General features: G+C 34.6%; 1 protein-coding gene across 4 annotated transcripts in view; it reads left to right on the forward strand.

Moving 5' to 3' along the window:
* The window catches only part of LOC123545007 (alpha-actinin, sarcomeric-like), a 62,508-nt gene that overhangs the window by 27,142 nt on the left and 18,417 nt on the right, over positions 1–16,949 (forward strand). The window contains exons 4-10 of one of the 4 annotated variants that reach the window (XM_045331218.2): positions 2,786–2,873; positions 5,052–5,130; positions 10,047–10,128; positions 10,604–10,689; positions 11,011–11,103; positions 14,099–14,329; positions 14,560–14,636. In XM_045331218.2, coding sequence (XP_045187153.1) covers positions 2,786–2,873; positions 5,052–5,130; positions 10,047–10,128; positions 10,604–10,689; positions 11,011–11,103; positions 14,099–14,329; positions 14,560–14,636 — 736 coding nt within the window. Of the gene's footprint in view, positions 1–2,785; positions 2,874–5,051; positions 5,131–5,984; positions 6,064–10,046; positions 10,129–10,603; positions 10,690–11,010; positions 11,104–14,098; positions 14,330–14,559; positions 14,637–14,704; positions 14,782–16,949 lie in introns of all 4 variants that reach the window. The other 3 variants (XM_045331219.2, XM_045331216.2, XM_045331217.2) reach the window with 3 other exon arrangements.

Raw genomic sequence — 16,949 nt, forward strand, 5'->3', positions numbered from 1 at the left:
TAGACTCTACTTCAAAAGAGAGACTAGTATGCCACCAAAAATTTCAATGTTTACATTCTTGAGATAGCAGTGTGGTATGTGATATGGGTCAAAAATAAATACTTAGGCTGTTTTATATGTGATGATACACACATCAATCATATGTAAGCTACTTAAAGTACAGTGGGTAGCCTGAAGCCGATTGATTTATTAGTTTGTCTAAATTTAACATTACATACTGTACTTTACTTTTGAGAGCTCTCCAAACTCAACAAAGGTGCCAAGAAAATTATTGAAAGTTAGTTTGATGCTGAAATCAGAAATCACAAGCAGGTATATTAGCAGATAAATGATGAAAAGTGTATGTAATCAGATCTTGAATCTGCAGAACAGTGAACTTAACATGTATGTGAGTACCTGTAATATCCTAACAGGACTTTCTTGTTTCAATACAAATACCCCAGGGAGTCTGAAATAATAATCAGAGACTTAGAGAAATGTTTTATGATTTGTGACACTTACAATGATATTTTTTTATTAATTGTTGGTCTCTTCTTGTTAATAGGTTTATACAGGTATGTTTGATTACTTGGCTCCACATCATACTCTTTATTTTATTTTGCTGCTGACAGGTATAATCTGAGTACAATGTTCAAAGCAGTAGGAGGCAGTTATTTTTAGAATTGGAGGCCAGTAGTATTTTACAGTCTTTTCAATATTTAGTATATATATTTTTTTACCATTTCACAAGTGAGACAAAGTTATTCTTGTTATTTTGCATTATAGGAAAAGTTGATATAGATGGGCAGCTGTTAAGAGGGGTGACCATGGGTAGTGTAACAATGATGTATAAATTAACAAGGTGTTGTAATACATATTAATATCTGGCTGATGGGTGATAATGATCTATGTATGGAGCAACAACATGTGGGAGTCTGTCGCCTATAATTCTTGCCACATGGGCCAATTTGCCTACCTGGTACTCATTTATGTCAGGAGATACTTCTAGAAAGAAAGTTACTCTACCAGCAAAACTTGGCTGGACTGTTAAAGCATATAAATTGAGCCAAAATATTTTTTGAAGGTGCATTTTGTTGGGATCAAGTAAAAATAGTAAAGTTTGTTTATCTGTAAACTTTTGCGTAGCTAGTACAGAAGCATTACTTAGTTATTCAAAATGTTAGAAATGCCTGTAAACATTCCTACACACATACTAAAATCCCTGAGGGAGTATGTCCCGGCACACATTGCCCCCCCCCACCAGCAACTTCTTTCCAGCAGCAGACTATCTTTTTTATCGTCTGGACCAGATTTTAGAAATCAGTATTGATACTTCAGAAGTAACTACATGCACGATCTTGCAAAGGTTAATTAAGTAGCATTTTAATGAGCTGACTGTGTTAAACAATAGATGCTGTGTTACACATAACAAGAAAATATTGCCAATGTGGCAGATTTTTGTTACTTTTTTACCTTGACACAATGCCAGAATGTTCAATATATACAACAAACGTATTCTTGAATCTAAGGAAGAAAATATGTTTTATCGCTTTTTACATTTTTCAACACAGAAAAAAATGAAAGGTCTGCTCAAATTTTATATTACATAATAAGTTGGTTTATAACAGTTTGTATTGAATTACTGTTGAACCTTGATGGTTTTGACATTGTGTGACATTGTAGTAAGTTGCAGTCTCAAGGACTCCTGATTCACATTGATTCAGGGTCTTTGATATCAAGCTGTCATTGAAGTAGTAGATATTGGGCAACCATAATTCTATCTTTGAAACTATTGTCCATTTAGAAGTACTGTATTTCTTCTTGAGAAAATGTCATGCAAGGCTTAGTGGCCAGTAATATTTTATTCATTACCTGACAGAGCAATGTTAAAGGCAGAATTAATTACAAAAACTGAGTAGGCAAGAATTATAATCTCAGTACAGATTGTCCAAAAAAATGCAGGTTGTCAAAATGACCTAGACATTTCATATTTTAGACTGAATCTGTTTAATTTGAATAACGAATGCATGCGCACTCTCCTCATACGGTAACACTTGTATTTGTACTGCATTTGGAACAGACATGTTTAACGTTTAACTGCAGGGTAATTATTTTATAATATTCTACTCAAATATTACCTGCTGAATTGCACATGTAAAGTACAGGCATTCTCTGTGCTGTAAAATTTCACGGCAGATGAAAAATCTGGTAGTAAAATTATTATAAAGCTGTTAAAATGCAAATAAAACACCCCAAAGTTGCAACCTAGTTTGTGATGTGTGAAAACCTACCTGTCAAGTATTTGTTAGATCATGAATCACAAGTAAAATTTGTAGAAGACAAAATGATGAACATAAAGAAATAGAATACAGAAATAGAAGTCCAAGGTCCCAGCCACATGCTAAGAGGTCCTCAGTTTTCAAAACATAGCTAATATATTGCACCATGAAGGGATATCTTTTAGTTTATATATCATAAAACTGGATTACAAAATTTAATTTGAAATATCTGATGGACCATATCTGTCTTTCCATAGCTAATTAAATTATATAAGTACCACATAAAATGTCATAAAAGTTAAACTTACTTGACTGTCTTAATAGTTGGGACTTCTCTGGCCTCAATATATTGATATTAAATTGATGTGCTGCATTGAATAGTTTTTGAAAATTAATGTTCTAGATAGATATATGTTAAATCATGGAGTATAAGCATAAGTTGAAGGAAGTAATACAAAAAAGTATTTATCATGTATATTGAAAATTGCAAAGTATCTATAAATGTTGTTTTTTATTGTATTTTTCAGAATTGACAGCTAAGGAAGGCCTGTTGTTATGGTGCCAGAGAAAAACAGCTCCATACAAAAATGTTAATGTGCAGAACTTTCATCTTAGGTATGTATCTGTTGGCAAGAGTAAAAAGTGTTTCAAGAATGGCTGATAGAATGTTCTCTTCCATTCTATTTTATATTTTACTGAGTTGCTGGTATGTGTTTAATGTACATCACATGAAGTATATATCTAAGAAGATTCAGTGGATCATTTCAGCTTGGTTCCAGTCCCAGAATGCAAGATTTATTCATGGAATCTGGACATTTTCTGTTGAGGAAGCAATGCCATCAAAGGACATGGGATTTGACGATCATTTGGAATTGTTAAGAGCCACAAGAACCTTCTTTGAACATTTAACTTGTCTTGATAAGCAAAAATGAGCCCTGTTTTGTTAAGTAGCTGGTAGCTGTTTGATTACAGCTATCTGCAGAAAAAAAGGAGTTAAATTAAAGACTGTCTTTGTTGAAAAAAAAACAGACAAACAAAAACTGCCTTTCTTGTATGATATATCTTACACCAGGATTCATTACAGCTTTTATTTTTTACAGTCATGGTTGAGTAAGTTTCGAAAGGAATTCTTTTTATGTATTTTCATTATATAACTTCTTCACATTGAAGCATCACCTGCATTAGTTTAAATGACAATTTTGATGGTTGCATGAATGGTTTGTAGAAGTTTACATAAGAAAATTTTGCATATTTGAAAAGATGAATTTTTTTTGTGTATTAAAGGCATATGCTAGAATTTGGGTGAAATTTTTCCCAATAATTGAATTTCTTCAAACTTTGGCTATTGAAGGACAATCATCTAAGAAACAAAAATTTGCAATAAAAATCATAGGTCACCGGTATTGAAAAAGAGTTATCTGCCCTTGAAAACAGCATTTTAGTTTATACAAAGCTCTCAAGCTGTAAAATGTGTGTCAGCTTGATATAGATCTAAACAGAAGACTACTGTTTATAATACTGACTTGTACTGCATTTAACTGAAATTTGAATTGTTATTTTACAACATTTGTAAACTGTTTTATCTTTTGATCACTTATGACAATTTACAATATTGTGAAGTAATTATTTGCATTTAGATCTGTAAAGATTTTAGTGATAGATAGAATGATATTGATTCACATGTAAATAAACAGTAGCCAATTAAGCTGCCATACATATGAAAATTTTGCTCATCAGTTTCTTATCAGATATGGCAACATTTTCCAAGTTATTTGCTAAATTTGGAACTGTCTGGAGCCATATTGAAACTGCATAGCCTGTATCATATGGCAATGATGTGAAACCTTAATTGACTGATCTCTAATTTCATTGTTGTTATAATGAGTTTAAGACAATGACTCCATGAATCATCGAGGATTCTCTGAGAAACTGGCTCTAAAACTAAATGTTTTGATGAGAAGACAATTGATTTTTGGTTGATACTGAATAAATAATGTTGACTCAGTTCCGAGTAATATTTTACCATTCATCATCCTCCAGAGGGATTATGGGTTTTCAGTTTGACAGCCAATCGTGATGTTCTGGTATTTGCCACTTTAGATTGATCATATCCCTTTTAAGAAAATTCCAATGTTACAGAAGGGATAAAAAAAGTCAGTAAGAAAAATATTTGTTAAAGTGAAACAAACACTTGCCAAGGAAGACTGCAAGTATGTGGTAAAGCATTTCAAGTTGCATGCTGTTTTCATATGGTGCCAGTTCAGAGTGAAATGATTCATTATCAGTATAGACAGAAAGTTTGAACAGCATGTTCATAAAATCCTTGATCTAAAGTCAATTATATCCAAAAATAGTGACATTCATCCTTTAAATTTGAAGAAACTTTTTGACACTTCTTTATATAATGTGTTAAATCATGAACTCATTGAAAAAGTGTGAAAAGGAAATGAAGACCTACTGAGGAATCTATAAATGGCACAGTATGACTCAAGCAAATGGATTTTTATGTCATTCAATTTATAGGAAGTGTTCTCATTTTTTAAACAAGTTAGATTTTAAAGTCAGCTTGTCTAAAAAAATATCAGTGGAAACTTTCAACTGTTTTTAATGGTATGGTGATAATGCTCTTTATAAACCTTTTTACATAAGACATTCTTTGACTTTAATTTTTTAAATAAATATGTAAAGAAAAAAGTCCACATGTCTGTCCATTCTCTACCCTATTTTGATCCGGTGTTACAATAATAAAGCTACTATAAAACTATGCTAACTACATGTTTGTTGCCATTGTAGCTGGAAGGATGGTTTGGCCTTCTGTGCTCTGATACATCGCCATAGACCAGAACTCCTAGACTTCTATAAACTTTCGAGGGTAAACTATGCAACATGATGCCTGTGTGAACTCCCCAGTTTTACCTTGATTTGATATGTTTTTACAGAGATAAACTACAATTAAAGGGATCATGTAAAATTTCAACAACAAAAAAGTTCAAGACAAAAGTGTTGCAGATAAAGAGTGAGCTTGGGAGTCATGTTCATGAATAAAGTTTGCATAAATTGCTGCACAAACTTTATAACTGAAATGTGCTTATTATTTTTCTGCCAAAACATTTAATACATGTAATTGGTCAACAAAAGTTACAAGTTCTTTGGACCAAATGTCTTTTTTGAAATGTGAATTAATTATTGTGCTATACATTCAATTACAATTAATTAAGACTAGGCTCTTTGGAAGTATTGAACACACCAAACACAGCCAAAGCCAAGATTTATGAGAAATTGATTTGTCTTTAATTTGTAGTATATCTCTGTACAATTTACATTTACAAGCTTGCCTGGAGATGAATAAAGATGACAGATGTCACCAACAGATTTCTGCTACATGTTTACAAGTTTAACATGTCCCTTCCAGCTGACCATTATTTAGATATTGTTTGCAGAATGTTTAGTTTTGCATGGTACTGCTTGGGATTGTCTGGGAACAGCCATTTTCTTTTTTTTCTTTCTTCCTGGAAACAGCAAGAGGCATTTATCAGCGGAAGATCAAACAGCTGCATGGGATTGAGGAGTTACACACTTGCTGCAGTAATAGAACTAAACCCTTCAAGTTAACTTGATTTGTCTTTTAACAAGCATGTCGTTTTTAAACTGAAATGCCAGATGACGGAAGTGTGTCATTAGTTTTAGTTTTCTGTAGCATTGCATGTTGTTCCTATTTTGCTTCAGTTTCAAAGATGGTTTGGCATTCTGTGCATTGATACATAGACATCGACCTGACTTGATAGATTACCGTTCTCTTTCAAAGGTAAGTTACAAGGCTACAACCAAATACACCACATGACCATATAGTACACACCTAAGCCAAGTTCACACTAGAACTAAATACCCACCACAACCAATTACACACCAGACCCAAATACAAGCCATAACCATACACAAATCTGAACCATCAGCTAAATACACATCACAACCAAGGACACATTGGAACTAAATAAACACCACAACCAAGTACACATCACCAAACACACTTACCAAACACAAACCAAGTACACATTAGAACTAAATAAAAACCACAACCAAGTTCACATTACCAAACACACTTAAACCAAGTACACATTAGAACTAAATAAAAACCACAGCCAAGTACACATTACCAAACACACTTAAACCAAGTACACATTAGAACTAAATAAAAACCACAACCAAGTACACATCACCAAACACACTTAAACCAAGTACACATTAGAACTAAATAACACCACAACCAAGTACACATCACCAAACACACCTAATTCAAGTACACATTAGAACTAAATAAACACCACAACCAAGTACACATCACCAAACACACCTAAACCAAGTACACATTAGAACTAAATAAACACCACAACCAAGTACACATCACCAAACACACCTAAACCAATACACATTAGACAAATAACACCACAACCAAGTACACATCACAACACACCTAATTCAGTACACATTAGAATAATAACCACACCAGTACATCACCAAACACACCTAAACCAAGTACACATTAGAACTAAATAAACACCACAAACCCAGTACATATCACCAAACACACCTTAACCAAGTACACATTAGAACTAATTCTAACATGATCTGATTCATTTTCCTATTAAACAAAGAAGGCTGAGAACAGTGAATTATTATACAACAATTCACTGTTCTGACGTCACAATTATTTCGTCATAGTGGCGCGCTGGAAAAGAAACCGATTGAAAATGGGCAAATTTTTAATGATTGAATGCCATCAAGGATGTACTTTAAAGTACTTGGTAATATGTTAGAATCGAAATAATATATCTCATTTAGTGATTTGCTCTTTAATAAATCATTTTTTGTCGTTCAGATGCATATATTATATCACTCGGGATGTGCCCTCTTGATATAATTCCTTCGCATCTGAACTCCAAACAATGATTTATTCAGCGATAAATCACTAACTGAGATATATTATTTCTTAAATAAACACCACAACCAAGTACACATCACCAAACACACCTAAACCAAGTACACATTAGAATTAAATAAACACCACAACCAAGTACACATCACCAAACACCTAAACCAAAGCCCGCCCGCTTAGCTCAGTAGGAAGAGCGTCGGTCTACGGATCGCGGGGTCGTGAGTTCGATCCTCGGGCGGGGCGTATGTTCTCCGTGACTATTTGATAAACGACATTGTGTCTGAAATCATTAGTCCTCCACCTCTGATTCATGTGGGGAAGTTGGCAGTTACTTGCGGAGAACAGGTTTGTACTGGTACAGAATCCAGGAACACTGGTTAGGTTAACTGGCCGCCGTTACATGACTGAAATACTGTTGAAAAACGGCGTTAAACCCAAAACAAACAAACAAACAAACAAACAAACATCACCAAACACATCGCAACCAGATAGACATCAGAACCAAATACAAATCACAACCAAATATACCCCAGAACCAAGATACAAACTGTGTGGGCATGAGTGTCAGCTTGAATGGTTTTTAGCTCACCTGTCACAAAGTGACAAGGTGATCGCGCGGTGTCCGTCGTCCGTTGTCAAAAGTTGGTCAGAATGTTCATCTTGATGATATCTAGGTCAAGTTCGAAACTGGGTCACGTGCCATCAAAAACTAGCTCAGTAGGTCTAAAAATAGAAAAACCTTGTGACCTCTCTAAAGGCCATATATTTCACAAGATCTTCATGAAAATTGGTCAGAATGTTCACCTTGATGATATCTAGGTCAAGTTTGAAACTGGGTCACGTGCGATCAAAAACTAGGTCAGTAGGTCTAAAAATAGAAAAACCTTGTGACCTCTCTAGAGGCCATATATTTCATGAGATCTTCATGAAAATTGGTCAGAATGTTCACCTAGATGATATCTAGGTCAAGTTCGAAAGTCGGTCACATGCCATCAAAAATTAGGTCAGTAGATCAAATAATAGAAAAACCTTGTGACCTCTCTAGAGGCCATATTTTTCATGGGATCTGTATGAAAGTTGGTCTGAATGTTCATCTTGATGATATCTAGGTCAAGTTCGAAAGTGGGTCACGTGCTGTCAAAAACTAGGTCAGTAGGTCAGATAATAGAAAATCCTTGTGACCTCTCTAAAGGCCATATTTTTCATGGGATCTTTATGAAAGTTTGTCTGAATGTTCATCTGATGATATCTAGGTCAAGTTCGAAACAGGGTCATGTGCGCTCAAAAACTAGGTCAGTAGGTCTTAAAAAAGAAAAACCTTGTGACCTCTCTAGAGGCCATACTTGTGAATGGATCTCCATAAAAATTGGTCAGAATGTTCACCTTGATGATATCTAGGTCAAGTTTGAAACTGGGTCAACTGCGGTCAAAAACTAGGTCAGTAGGTCTAAAATTATTAAAACCTTTTGACCTCTCTAGAGGCCATATTTTTCAATGGATCTTCATGAAAATTGATCTGAATGTTCACCTTGATGTTATCTAGATTAGTTTTGAAACTGGGTCACGTGCGGTCAAAAACTAGGTCAGTAGGTATAAAAATAGAAAAACCTTGTGACCTCTCTAGAGGCCATATTTTTCATGAGATCTTCATGAAAATTAGTAAGAATGTTCACCTTGATGATATATAGATAAAGTTCAAAACAGGGTCACGTACCTTCGAAAACTAGGTCAATGAGTCAAATAATAGAAAAACCTTGTGACCTCTCTGAGACCATATTTTTCAATGGATCTTCATGAAAATTGGTCAAAATTTTTATCTTGATAATATCTAGGTCAAGTTCAAAACTGGGTCACATGAGCTCAAAAACTAGGTCACTATGTCAAATAATAGAAAAAACGACGTCATAATCAAAACTGGGTCATGTGGGAAGAGGTGAGCGATTCAGGACTATCATGTTCCTCTTGTTTTCTTTTCTTTCCGTGATTTAAATATTTAAGTCTAGATTGCGCTTTCAAGATGTGATATGATAGTGCATTTTGTTGAAAGATTTCAGTGAACCATTAAATAAACAATTGTCTATAATTAAATGTCCTGGTAGTAAGGAAGTGAAACAAATGGTATGTATACTTGATCCATCTTGATAGATACAAGTTATTGTCATCTACTTGATATCTCCACTACTGCATCCAGGAGATAATTATGTACTTGTGGATAATGTCATGTAATTAAATATACTTGACTTGAAATAATTCAATTGTGGTCAAATCTTAATTTTAAATTCCTTGTTAGAGTGTACGAGTTGTTAGCACTTTAAATAGTCGACACAATTAATACTATATTCAAGAAATTTGCATTCCGTGAAAAAGAAGCATGTTTTAACTTTCATTTTGGATACATGTGTCCTGGCAGAATTTTTCATGATTACTAAGTCTTGTCAGTTGATGTTGAAGTACAGAAAATTGCCAACAAGTTAACAAATTTAAGTAACCTACATGCCTTCCCAAAAATCCTCATAATCTTACACAATATGCAAAATCATATCAGACAAATTTTCTCAAGGGTTATTTTTCCAACAATAAAATACTAAAAATTTAAAATATCTGGCACAGCCTGTGCATTTTGTAGACTACTGACCATGTAATAACGTTCTAAATTTAAAATCTTGATCTATAAATAAATACAGTTATAACCTATCTGGTGTTTAGGCATGTTGTACCTCTACTTTGTTTATTCTTAATTTAAAATCTTGAAAAAAAAGTTACAAATTTCAGCTTGCATATATGAAATTTACCATATTATATGATGAGGAAGTTGGTTTATGTACACTATTTGAAATCCATGTTTGTAATTACAGGACAATCCATTGGAGAACCTGAACACAGCTTTCGATGTTGCAGAGAAACATTTGGATATCCCACGCATGTTGGACCCAGAAGGTAAAATAAACCAGTGTTCTCATATGTCTGGGAGGTACTGTATTCATTTAGAATTGTAAGAATTGTATTCAATTAATTTGTAGCATTTCTCCTTTAAAGAGACAGAACCTTGCTCTAGAGTATTACAGTTGAAACCAATATAGAATTTAGCATGTGTTAAGCTATTTTTAAAACAAGCTTCAGTGATTGTGTTTTTCTTGTCTGAAATAGAAGTTGTCAGACTGTGTTGTTATATTTAGTTCTTAAAACATTCAAGGTCTATTTCTTTCTATTTATCAAATCTATTAGTCATGTTGACATTGTTTTATGCCTAGCATATACATATACTAACTAAATAATGTGTTACTATACAGGTCATCTTTGCAGGGTTTATGTTTTACTCTCCAACCAAAGTGCACCATAGAGACATGTCCAAAAGAATTGCAGATGTAGTTATAACTTTGTAGAGCTGTACAGAATGTTTTGTGTTTTTCAGATATGGTTAACTCAGTCAAGCCAGATGAGAGATCAGTTATGGCCTATGTCTCTTCATACTACCACGCTTTCTCAGGGGCACAACAGGTTAGCTTTTTATATGTTACTCACTTAATATATATAGCTCAAATTTGACTGCCATCTTTTTGAAGGAAATTACCTAGTTAGTAAGGAGTATTGTTTACTAAAATACTTCAAATGTAAGTATAAACTTATACTTAGTTGTTACGTAAAAAATCATAATGATCCATTGTAAGATAGCTTAGAGGATGTTGAATTTGATGATAAAATATGTTGCACTACCTTTAACATATTTAACTAGGTGTACGCCAGCTGGTGCAGTGTATATATGTGAAAAGCTTGTTTATTATATAATGTAAACTGTTTGATACATGTGTATATTTACAGGCTGAAACAGCCGCTAACAGAATCTGTAAAGTGCTTAAAGTCAACCAGGAGAACGAGAGATTGATGGAAGAATATGAAAGATTGGCCAGTGATGTAAGTAACAATACTAGGATAAATAAAATTAAATGAACAGCCAAATTGCAGCTTACTACTAATCCTTGGACATATTTCTCAAACACAGAGAGCCAACTGTAGCTTATTGTTGGTTCTTTTTGGACCTCCTCTGCAAGCACAATAGAGCCAACTGTAGATTATTGCATATTCCTCAAGCACAGAGCCAAACTGTAGCTTACTGTTGATCCTTCTCAAGCACAGCTGCCTATTGTAGCATATTGGTGGTCCTTGGGCATGTTCCCCAAGAATAGAGCCAACTGTAATTTACTGCTGGTCCTTGGACATGTTCCTCAAGCACAGAGCAAACTGTAGCTTATTGTTGGACCTCCTTTGATACATTCCTCAAGCATAGATCTAACTGTAGCTTACTGTTGGTCCTATTCCTTAAGCACAGAGCCAACTAGCTTACTGTTGGTCCTTCTTGGGCATGTTCCTTAAACACAGAACCAACTGTCACATGTTGCTGGTCATTCTTAGGCATGTTCTTTAAGCACAGTGCTAATTGTAACTTACTGTTGGTCCTTCTTGTGCATGTTCCTCAAGCACAGGGTCAACTAGCTTATTGCTGGTTATTCTTAGGCATGTTCCTTAAGCACAGTGCCAACTGTAGCTTATTGATGGTCTTTCTTGGACCTCTTCCGAAGTCTGTAGAGGCATTCTTACATTTGTAATGATATCATGTGAAACAGTTGGCTGATATTGAAATAATTCAAACTGGTGTAAACATGTTGAAAGCTAATTTTTTTTGTTTGAATACACAGTTTGATATGAAATGTGTATGTTGACATTGAAAGGTAACAAAAAAAGTTCAGAATGAAATTTGTGTAAAAAATTCAGTAAAGTGTTGATATTGTTCATCATTTCAAGGTGTCTGGGATGCTTAACTCCTTTATAATATTGCTTTTGTATTTAACCTTTACCCTGCTAAATTTCTAGAATGGACTTGTCCATTATTATGTCTCCCCCAGGAGACATATTGTTTTTGCCCTGTCCGTCCGTCCGTCTGTCCGTCCGTACGTCACACTTCATTTCCGAGCAATAACTGGAGAACCATTTGACCTAGAACCTTTAAACTTCATAGGGTTGTAGGGCTGCTGGAGTAGACGACCCCTATTGTTTTTGGGGTCACTCCATCAAAGGTCAAGGTCACAGGGGCCTGAACATTGAAAACCATTTCTGATCAATAACTAGAGAACCACTTGACCCAGAATGTTGAAACTTCATAGGATGATTGGTCATGAAGAGTAGATGACCCCTATTGATTTTGGGGTCACTCGGTCAAAGGTCAAGGTCACAGGGGCCTGAACAGTGAAAACCATTTCCGATCAATAACTAGAGAACCACTTGACCCAGAATGTTGAAACTTCATAGGATGATTGGTCATGAAGAGTAGATGACCCCTATTGATTTTGGGGTCACTCCGTCAAAGGTCAAGGTCACAGGGGCCTGAACATTGAAAATCATTTCCAATCAATAACTAGAGAACCACCTGACCCAGAATGTTGAAACTTGATAGGATGATTGGTCATAAAGAGTAGATGACCCTTATTGATTATGGGATCACTCCGTCAAAGGTCAAGGTCACAGGGGCCTGAACATTGAAAACCATTTCTGATCAATAACTAGAGAACCACTTGACCCAGAATGTTGAAACTTCATAGGATGATTGTACATGCAAAGTAGATGACCCCTATCGATTTTGGGGTCACTCCATTAAAGGTCAAGGTCACAGGGGCCTGAACATTGAAAACCATTTCCGGTCAGTAACTTGAGAACCACTTGACCCAGAATGTTGAAACTTAATAGGATGATTGGTCATGCAGAGTAGATGAACCCTAACGATTTTAGGGTCACTATGTTAAAGGTCAAGGCCACAGGGGCCTAAACATGGAAAACCATTTCCAATCAATAACTTGAGAACCTCTCGACCCAGAATGTTGAAACTTCATAGGATGATTGTTCATGCAGAGTAAATGACCCTTATTGTTTTTGGGGTCACTCCATTAAAGGTCAGGGTCACAGGGGCCTGAACATTGATAACCAGTTCCGATCAATAACTTGAGAACCACTTGACCCAGAATGTTGAAACTTCATAGGATGATTGAACATGCAGAGTAGATGACCCCTATTGATTTTGGGGTCAGTCTATTAAAGGTCAAGGTCACAGTGGCCTGTTCATGTAAAATCATTTTTTGGAAATAACTTGAGAACCACTTGACCTACAATGTTGAAACTTAATAGGATGATTGGACATGCAGAGTACATGACCCCTATTTATTTTGAGGTCACTTGATCAAAGGTCAGGGTCACAGGAGCCTGAACAGTGACTTGAGAACCACTAGGCCACGAGTGTTGAAATTTAGCGGGATGACTGGACATGCCAAGTAGATGATCCCTATTGCAGCCAACCATCAGTGTCTCTTTGACTTTCGCTCCTGACCCCTATTGACTTCTTGCCTATAGGACTTTGCATTGGGGGAGACATGCGCTTTTTTACAAAAGCATTTTCTAGTTCAATTTGGGCCATGCCATTCATTATTCAAAGTGGTGCTCACTGAAAATTTACTGACTGAATAGCGACCAGTGCAGACCATGATCAGCCTGCATGGATGAACCTCCCGGCAGCAGGCTAAAGGTTAATAGACATACTTGGTGAAAACCTGTTCTGTTAATAAATTTTTACCAAAGGCCACTTTTACAAAACGAAATTTTCAACACATTTTGAGAGGATTGCATTTTGAACCAAAACAAGTGAAGGAGACAGATAAATTTGATAAGATTAAATATTACGCCACTGGGATGTATTTTCTCAGAAGGAATTTCATGTCTGTTATTTTGCAGAGTTAATTCATATGCTAAAGTTTTTATTTAGTTTGAACACAATAATTGAAATCAATCATGATTTGAAAAATTTTAAGTAGTACAATGAATATAGTAAGTTTGTATTCATACTTACTTGTTATTCGACCAACAGTTATTGGAATGGATCAGAAAAACGACACCCTGGTTGGAGAACAGAACCACAGATAATACATTGCCTGGTACACAACGCAAGCTTGATGAATTCAGAGACTACAGACGTAAACAGAAGCCCCCAAAACTAGAGGATAAGGCCCGACTTGAAAACAGTTTCAATACTCTCCAAACACGACTCAGACTCAGTAACAGACCAGCATATCTTCCAACTGAAGGAAAAATGGTCTCCGTAAGTAGTAGTAAAATAATATACATTCAGAATTTTCATTGGAGGAATAACAATTCGTAATATATCTATGATTCTAGAATGTTTACATCATTATGCAGGTTTTAAGTTATGACAATTATTATGCAATGGATTTTAATAAAGGTATACTTTATCATAATATAAGTACACTTACTATTTCACCATCCAGCTTTATGTTATGGTGATATGAATTGTTGTGAAATGTTTTACAGGACATAGCAAATGCCTGGAAAGGTTTGGAATTTGCTGAGAAAGGCTTTGAGGAATGGCTTCTTTCCGAATTACAAAGGTAATTGTGTGTGCCTCCTAACAATTCTCACCTATCTCTTATAGGCAAATCTTACAAATATTTTACAGGACATATCAAATGCATGGGGCCGCATGGAAACGGCCGAGAAAGACTTTGAGGACTGGTTAATATCAGAACTGCGGAGGTAACGTTAAAACACCCTTAATAGTTGGGGATGGTAGATGGTGTACACATGTAATCATTACATATTGACCATTTTTTAGATGCTGGCAGGGTTCCATATAGAATTCCCTTTTCAGGATGGAGACTGGTGTTGCAGCATTGCAGTTCAGATTGGCAGCTTGTTAGATCTTGGGGATTGAGTTTTAAATTCCAGCAAACCCTTATTGTTGTAAAAGTTTATACTAACATTTTATGTTTATATAAATATATTGGTGGAAGCAATACTAACATTTTTTTTTGACCTCTTGTCTAGTGTAGAGATGTAACCTTTTCTGAATGAATCTTGATTTTTTAGGTGTAATGCAAAAATCAAAATTCAGAATTTTCAGATGACTAAAAAAAAATCAAGTATGTAAGTAAATAATATTGTAAACTGAAAGTCTGACACTGAAACTGAAACCCTTTTATTTGATCAAATATATGTAATTATATGAAATAAAGTAATCTGGTTATTTTGGCATTGCTGTACACGAGAACAGCTGTTGATTAATGACGGTGACAGACTGAACTTTTCTGTTTGAAGTTTGATTTACATAATTTTTATGTCCCCTATCATTAAAATATCAAATTACCCCTGTCAAGTGTGTTTGAAAATCCTATGGGATCTATAATGTTGTCATGCATTGTAGGATTAAAAAGAACATGGCATTAAGGATGACCATGACAAGACAATTTGTAAGCATGCAAGACCCAAACCACTAACTGAAGGGTTTAGGTTACACTTATAGGTCAAAGCTTTTTTCAAAAAAAAAAAATAGTTGTCTGATCTGTAATTTTTTGTATGCATTGATAGATGTTCAAGTAACCTGGCACAAAACATTCATCATAATAAAACAATGTGTCAGTTGAAAGACTCTGACCCCTACCTTAAGTTCAAGGTCACACTTAAGAGGTCAAATATAAGAAGTAATTTTCCCTTCTCGTTTTGTAACTTTGCATTGATGAGTATTCAGAAAACTTAGAATAGATGTTCATTAAACAAGATGTTGGTCCATCTAAAAAACTTAGACCACTACCTCAAAGGTTACAAAGGATTGATGTCCTTCTTCATATTAGTTCTGTAATTTTTTGTATACATGAATGGCTACGCAGATAATTTGGCAAACACATTTACCGTAACAAGACTATGTGTCATATGCAAGACTCCTAGCTCAAAGGTCAAGGTCATGCTCAAGAGGTCAAAGATTTTATGTCATATTTCTTGATCAGTCTTTAACTTTTAAATGCATAGATGGATATTGAAATATCTTTCCTACTATTCTCCATTGTAGCACAAAGTGTTATTTATAAGATTCAGACCCTTTTCTCAAAGATTATGGTTACACTTAGAGGTCAAATATTTTAATTCATTTTTCTTATCTGGTCTATAACTTTATGACACATCTATGGCATAAACATTTACTGTAACAAAGAGGTGTGTCTTTTAAGACTCCTGGCTCAAAGGTTAAGGTCACACTTTGGGTTCAGACTTGGTATTAGGGATGTGCGATACTCCCCTGTATACTGGGTTTACCAATGTTTGATAAATGTGGTCCATACCATGATGTGGATAAGTGCACAAGTGTTACCTCAAGTGTCAGATAATGTTAGACATTGTATATTTTCAAGAATCATATGAATAAACACTGTGATTTTTTTCCACAGCTCAATTTCTATTCAAACATGGAATCTACCAGGCAAAATTGAAAATGAAAATCTATATTTCTGTAAAAAAATTATCAAATTCTGTAGACCTGTGACTCGAAAAGATATGGTTTGGACCAAAATATCATAATATATGATTATACAGTTGAAAAAAAACTACTTAATATTCTATTGTTGAAATGTCATTACTCAGAGAAAATGCACTTTTTTGTATTTCTTAAAAAAAATTATTGTGCATTCAGCAAAAAGGTGATTGCTTGAAAGTAAGATGAATTTTAGTTGCTAGCAAATCATCGAAGCTTTGCATTTATTTATCTCATTATATGTCTCACATTAGAAGTAAATATTTAGATATGCATATTCTAGATTTATGTTGATCGTTTTCTGTATGTAATATTTATTATTTAAATTGTCTAAATAATAAACAAAAAAAAAACAGATTCTACATAATTTATAAACATTAATAATTTTACATTGCAGTGTACA

Source organism: Mercenaria mercenaria, chromosome 1 (assembly GCF_021730395.1).
Source record: "Mercenaria mercenaria strain notata chromosome 1, MADL_Memer_1, whole genome shotgun sequence".
NCBI classification, from domain to species: Eukaryota; Metazoa; Mollusca; class Bivalvia; order Venerida; family Veneridae; genus Mercenaria; species Mercenaria mercenaria.